Below are 6,970 nucleotides of genomic sequence, written 5' to 3' on the forward strand. Positions count from 1 at the left end.
TTAATCATTATTCTTAATTTTTATATAAAATAAAGCATATTTACTTTTTTAGAATTTATACATTATGATGGATATATGGCAAAGAAAAGAACTCGGAGATCAAAATTTAAAAGATGCAGAAAAAAATACGAAGAGGAAGAAGGAGACTGTTAAATGTCTACGAGGAAAAAAGAAAAAGAAAATTCCTATTTCTCGGTCGCAGGCACAAGGTCAAGGACCGAGAGGATGAGGGGTCCCACTAATAAAAAATTAGAATTAGAAAATAAAAAAGTGAAAAGTATTGAAGGGAAAGTGCCAAAGAGGGGATGTGATTATCATCCAGAAGCAAATAAAAAGAATTGAACACCAAATCAAGATGAATAATTTACTGCAAAAAGGCATTTCTAGCTCCATCCAGGAAAGGCCCACAAGTCCGCACTTTCGCTATTTCCCTTTTCGCAGATCAGATGATGATACTCTGAGGAATCCCTGAATCAGCCACATACTTCTTCCCTTTTCTTCGCGAATTTCTTCTCTCCCACTATTCTCTCCCTCTATCCCCGGTCTACTCCTTTTTTTTTTTTTTTAAATCTTTCTACTGAGTCCAGTAATTTTGCGGCTTTCTCAACATCTGCTCTGACCAGCTCGACTTTGTTCCTCTACAATCGCTTAATTTTACCCAAGGACAGCAGCAGAGTTAGGCGTCGGAGTCTGACTTCTGATTTGTCTTCCGAGTTGGGACCTACTATAACCATCCGGGCAATTTTGAGATTCTTTTGGGTGAACAGATCAGTTTGGAGCTATTGCTTGCGAGATTCATTTTTCACAGACCCACGCGATACCCAGTTGAGCAGAAGTGATCATCTTGTCGAGAACTGGAGCTGATTTCATATAGCTTTCATAAATTTTGTGTCCGCAACGTAGTAGTTTGCTTCGAGTTGCGCGATTTAGAAATTGCTTTGTTATTTGGGTTTAATTATATTGGGCGTCTGTATGTGGATGACTGGTTTGGAGGTCATGCCGTCTTTGCGTGATACCTTCTTTACATAGAAGGCGCTTTGTTACAACATTAAGAGTGAGGATGAAGCGAGGGAAAGATGATGAGAAGTTCACGGGGCCAATGTTCCCGAGACTCCACGTCAATGATACGGAGAAGGGAGGGCCAAGAGCACCTCCTAGGAATAAGATGGCCCTCTATGAATTGCTCAGTATTCCGTCTCAGAGGTTCAACGCACATGGTGATGGTAATACAGTTCCCCCAGCATCTTCAAGCCAGGTATATATTAGATTTTGGCTTTTTGTCTACATTCCTTACTGCTTCTATTCTTCTTCGTTTTTTGAACTCATACCTGCTCTTCAGCACTTAGCCTTTAGCAAACTCTTCTGCTGTATTTGATTTGTTTGCATGACCATTCGCAACCAAAAGAAGTCCTCAAAAAGGGCGCCGGCGGCGACAAACTCATCTGTAGTTGGAGAATTAATTAATGGGGAAATGCATTTTTCAACAGGAATACTATTGCTCCGTATAGATTGGCGTGGCGTGAACTTTTTCAATAAATTATTTTATAGTTAACTGATATCTTAGGACGTTAGTTATATCCTTAGGGAAGTTCGTCTACCTTCGATCGAGTGAAACCAGAGCTTACTGAAGGATCGCTTCTAGTCTGCTCTGTTCCTGGATGACTGTGTTGGTTTATATGTATGCTTTTTCTGAGAAGGCATGTAATTTTTGTGCTTGCCTAGTTTTTTCTGGTGTAAGAACGTTAGTATAATTTTACCTTACCTGATACGTATTTTTGAATTTGGATGCTCTTCCGGGAAGTACGTAGTTTTCATAGTTTGCTGCTTTATGTGGATTGATTGAGAAATATATATTTCTCTTTCTGAATTTGGGAGAAACATGGTTGCAGGGGACTTGTCCGGACAGAAGTCATGCCTTTCCAGTTCATTTACCTCCCCAAACACCTACTTATCGAGCTAGAAAGAATATTTCTCATCAGTCTGATGGGGCAAATCTGAATACTTCGTTTGCACAATTTGAACAGAGAAAAGAGGCAGATGAAGATGACTTCAGGGTTCCTGTGTATGTTCATTTGAGGAGTGTTAACTCTAATGATAAAACTCAGAAGAGTTTTAGTGGGAATGAAATCACCCCCATGGGCTCTAGGCATTTTGCTTCTTCAGTGGATGTGCAAAACAATTGTGACAAAGACTTGAAAAAAATTGGCTCGCCTCATGTCAATGTGAGACGGGATTTGAGGAGCACTGACCACGAAGGGCTTCCAAAAGTAAGCCCAAGTAGAGACCAGGCAAAATCTGTCAGATCCACATCAAAAGGAGAAAATAATGACAGTCTGGTGAAGCAAGCCAAGTCGACTCCAAATCAAGACTGTCCTTTGGCAAGTCTTAGCAGATTACATCGAGGAGATGCTTGCATACAGCCAGAATGTGGAGCTGAGTCAAAATCCAATGACTCTGGACATGGTGAGGGTCTTGTTGAATCAGCAAGGGATACAGAGACAGGAAGTGTCCCCTTACCAAGAGGCTGCTTTCATTCTACAGCAGATAAAAATGGTCCAATGGAGGCTAGCAATAACATCGAATATCATGATACCACGACTGGTGGTCCACTACAGAATGGCCATATAGAAAGAAGTGAAAGTTTTTCCAAGACCTCCATGGTAGATGATTTGTCAAGTATGAAAATTTCTCCAGATGATGTTGTAGAAATAATAGGTCAGAAACGTTTCTGGAAAGCAAGAAGAGCGATAGTCTAGTAAGTCCCCCCTGGGTCAGCAGCCTATGTTTCTGTAGTTCTTGTTCTCTCTTTTTAATTACCTGAGTGGTAGACCCTTTTATGTGCTTTTGCCTTATAAAATGTGTTTGTTGCTGATTTTACTGGCTGTCATAGTTTTTGGATGGCAAAATTCATTTGCCCCCTTAAATCTTGTGACAAGTGAAAAGGTATGCGAAAGGGGAGAAAAATATCCTTGAGTTTCTATTCATGAAAGTTTGCCCATCGATTGATTAGCTTTATTGCGCATGTAATAATGACATATCCTCTCCCCTTCTTTCATCTTCTTATGGACCTGTTTGCATGGTATATGAGGTCTCAATTTGAAAATCTGAAAAAAATTTCCCTTGGAGAGAAGGTGGGATTGAAAAAAGGCGGGACTTTCGCTGTTTACAAACTACCACATTTCTATTGCTGGGATTCTTTTTTTTTTCCCCCCTTGTTCTTGTGCTGCTATAGATGCAGACTTCTTAATGCATCTCTAATTGATAATGATGTTAGGGATGTGGATTTGATATTACTCTTGAAATTTTCAATTCAGGATTTTTGTATTTTGCTTTGAGGATAGGAAATATTGATAGTATCGGGGGTCCCTTCTGACTCGGTGTTTTTGCATATTCAAAATCCTTACTAATGTTTTAATGGTGGGTAGTGGATCATCTTACAGCAGGGCTTAATATTGTACTGTGTTGAAGGGTTACCCCTTGACGGAAGATCATCTCATGATTTCCAGTCCTCTAGCATCTGGTGTCTGGCTATATTCCTGTCTTGGTTTTCTCTTGCTTAGTTCAACATGTTACCACTGGGGCAAGTATCTTTATGCTGCACTGAAGGCTTGGACTAAGAAGGGGACCAAGAAATGCAGGATGATAGCTAGGAGTGTGGTAGGGACGCTTGGAGGGTAAATGGTGAATAGTTGTTAGATATCATGGTGATGAATAGTGTTTTATATATACAGTTTCATGGATTTGCTGTGTATAAAGAGACATTTTAGGATGGAAATTTTCCTTCTCACAGTACTAACGTTAGCTTGTTTAGACGCCCTGCTATCTGTGGTTTTATATCAAATAGACATCTTTCATGTGACTTTATGCATGTACTCCCCCCTCGATGAAAGAGAAAGTTATAAAGTTCTACGAAGTTTTCCTGGTTAGTTGATTGTATTGACAATGCTGGATGCATCTACAATTGTATGCCTCAATGTTATTAGGTAGAGTCTGGACTTGATTCTGAAGCAGATATGATTAAGCTGTACTAGTATCCCTTATAAACGTAATTCGCTGTTACAAGCTTTCTTTTATCTGGCCTTCCATGTGAGTAATTCCATTTTAAACATGATTGTTTAAGGGCATATTTATGTCTAGTCAGTGCTTGTTACATTCATTCTTCTTGTAAGAGTCACGTTAAGATCTCTATGAAGAATGGTGATAGGATGTGTTGTAGACTGGAAGAAATCCCGTATGAACAGGTAGCAACTGATATGGGTGACTGTGTATTGGTGGCTTTTGGGTTGTATCTTGTTCTCTTCAACATGACAATATATAGTTCCAGATGCTGCATTATTGACTTATTTTGATACCATGCATCTCAAAACTTGTATGGTGCACTTTTCTTGATCCAACTCCTGTTTCTCTCTACAGTCAACAGAGGGTGTTTGCAGTTCAAGTGTTTGAGTTGCACAGACTGATAAAGGTAATGTTTTCTCTGACGCCAATGTGGCTAGTGCTTTATCCAAAATCAGAAGCATGTTCGCTTTTCTTTAACATGCACACGTGCACATGGACACAAACATCAAGTCTTAGTCTGTTCATGTAGCTTAAGTCTTCTTACGTAAACAGGTCCAAAAGTTGATTGCCGGGTCACCAGATCTTCTGCTTGAAGATGGTGCTTTTCTGGGAAAATCTCCGCCCAAGGGATCTGCTCCCAAGAAACTTTCACTTGAATATGTTCTAAAACCTCAGCAACAAAGTCTTAAGGGCAAAGATGATTCTGTAAAGCTAAACCATAAACTGGAGTGTTCTGCAGAGAATGCAGTTGGAAAGACATCTGTTTCATCTGTGAAAAATGGGAGCCACCTTTCAAATTACACCCCTTTTTCAGGGAATCCACACCAGGCAAACGTAACTCCTGACAGTAAAATGGGTCCCTGGTATTTCCATCAGTCACCTGGACGTCAGTGGTTGATTCCTGTTATGTCTCCTACTGAGGGTCTTGTCTACAAGCCATATCCTGGACCGGGATTCGGGGGAGTGGCTTGCCAAGGATTTGGGCCTTTTGGCCCAACTCCCTCAGGAGGTGATTTTATGAATCCTGTCTATGGTGTCCCTGCTTCTAATCATGGAATTGGGGTTCCGCCAGACGCTCCTCTATCTAGTTATGCTTACTGCCCTCCTTATGGCATGCCGGTTATGAATCCAACGATGTCAAGGTCAGCTGCTGAACAGATGAACCTTTTTGCAGCACCAGGTTCTAATGGTCATTTATCTGGAGAGGGAGCGGACTTTAACACTCATAATAACCAAGGCTCTTATAATTTTCCAGTTCAGAGAAATGAGAGCATGTCGAATGTCATGAAAATTCAGGCACCCAAGGGTAGTGAGTTCCAAAGAAGCACAGCAAGTAGTCCAGGTGGGCTGGCACAAGGAATAAGCACGGGTCAAAACTCAGAAGGAATTGATGCACTTTCGCCTTTCCCTATGGCTCCGGTGGTTGCAGAAGGAGCCCCTCAATCTCTCGAGACCAGACAACAAACTCGAGTAATTAAAGTCGTGCCTCATAATCCGAGATCTGCAACGGAATCAGCGGTTAGAATTTTCCGATCAATACAAGAAGAGAGAAAACAGTACGATTCGGTCTAGTGCTATTCATTGGGTTGGACAAGTTCCTGTGCCACTTTTTGGACGATGACAATGTTGTCATTGGTAACGGGTTATTCTATCTTTTAAAAATCTTCCTTTGGTTTTGACCTGATTGCAGTATAATTGTATGTAAATATATATGGAATGTCAAAACGTATCCGTCAGAACTCACATGTGGTACGAGTCTCTGTTGTTTCCATGTATATTTATTCGTAGCGCCCTGGAGATGGATTCGACCACCCCACGGAGCAGAGGGACTCCATTAGGTGATTTGTGTTTGTTTTGCTGCAGTGGGAGAGAAAGTGGCTCAATATCCTGCTACTTATTGAATTCACCGTGACTAGGTGGGGATCACGTTCTATTCATTTGCAGTGGTAGCATTCATTTGAATTTGTCTGTAATCATTAGATATGCAAGTGAAAGGGTAAGACACTTGCGTGAGTCGTGTAAAAAAATCCATGCTTGGAGTTAAAAATAATGAGATTATTTTGTGTATTAAGTGGTAGCTACATTAAAAAAAATTTCCGTTCAGAACTTCTGAGTTAAAGGTCCTTAGGGAGCCGGCTCCCCCTTGTAAGAGAGATCAACTTCACACTATTTCTTGTTAATTTGTAATGCATGGATGCCTGAACATGAAAAGTTGCAGGAAATAATTTCGGAAACCAGGGATAATCTTGTTATGTGCTTGGATTTTGTTTTTTCCGGCCGAGGAAGAGATCTTTGGATTTATTTTTTTGGGGGCCAAAGGAGAGATCATTTATTAATTTATTAATTTCAAGGCGGCAACACAAAGTCCAAACTGGGGAAAGACCAACAAGAGCAAATGAAAAGCGATCAATTATTTTTTACGAGAACAACTACATTCGTGTTTCGCTATATGTACATCCCAAGTTAATCACGTATGCCGTGACGAGGGTGAAACCCTCACCCGTATATTTAATAGGGTCGTATAATGCCATCATGACATCCAAGACACGGGCAACTCACATTACTAGGGCGCCTTTTTTGGCCGGAGAGAATGTATATCAGTAATTAAACGCCTTATTCATGTGGGAATGAGAATATATATATATATATATATGTATGTATATATGGTATTATTATGACTACTGGGGCACTGGAAAATCAAGGGCCATAGGGAGGGCGTCGTCCTGGTCCTCCAAAACAGAAAGTAGGCTCAACCCCGATCCCTTGGGCGTAATTAAAGGCCGAGTAACAGTAGGGTTCATTGGCCAACGCACTCACAGACGCAGGATACTTGAGAGATAGCGAGTAGTCCATAATCCTCATGTTCTCTATCAATGCTGCGTTCCCATACAAGCCATGCGCCTCCCCGCCA

At 40.9% G+C, this 6,970-nt stretch overlaps 1 protein-coding gene across 1 annotated transcript; it reads left to right on the forward strand.

Moving 5' to 3' along the window:
• Positions 1–748: 748 nt before the first annotated feature.
• Positions 749–6,130, forward strand: LOC114761727 (protein EARLY FLOWERING 3-like). The gene is made up of 4 exons (XM_028951154.1): positions 749–1,255; positions 1,890–2,755; positions 4,414–4,465; positions 4,612–6,130. The coding sequence occupies exons 1-4, from the start codon at positions 1,061–1,063 to the stop codon at positions 5,629–5,631; spliced, it is 2,133 nt and encodes a 710-aa protein (XP_028806987.1). The 5' UTR covers positions 749–1,060; the 3' UTR covers positions 5,632–6,130.
• The last annotated feature ends 840 nt before the right edge of the window (positions 6,131–6,970 follow it).

The sequence above is a fragment of the Neltuma alba genome, unplaced genomic scaffold (assembly GCF_004799145.2).
Source record: "Neltuma alba isolate B1F8T4 unplaced genomic scaffold, ASM479914v2 tig00011132_pilon, whole genome shotgun sequence".
NCBI lineage: Eukaryota > Viridiplantae > Streptophyta > Magnoliopsida > Fabales > Fabaceae > Neltuma > Neltuma alba.

Bases quoted from the DNA above. Each gene is read 5' to 3' on its own strand.
- LOC114761727 (XM_028951154.1), top strand. From the start codon at position 1,061: ATGAAGCGAGGGAAAGATGATGAGAAGTTCACGGGGCCAATGTTCCCG. The intron at 2,756-4,413 runs GTAAGTCCCCCC...TTCTCTCTACAG, and splicing joins GCAAGAAGAGCGATAGTCTA to TCAACAGAGGGTGTTTGCAG. The intron at 4,466-4,611 runs GTAATGTTTTCT...TTACGTAAACAG, and splicing joins AGTTGCACAGACTGATAAAG to GTCCAAAAGTTGATTGCCGG.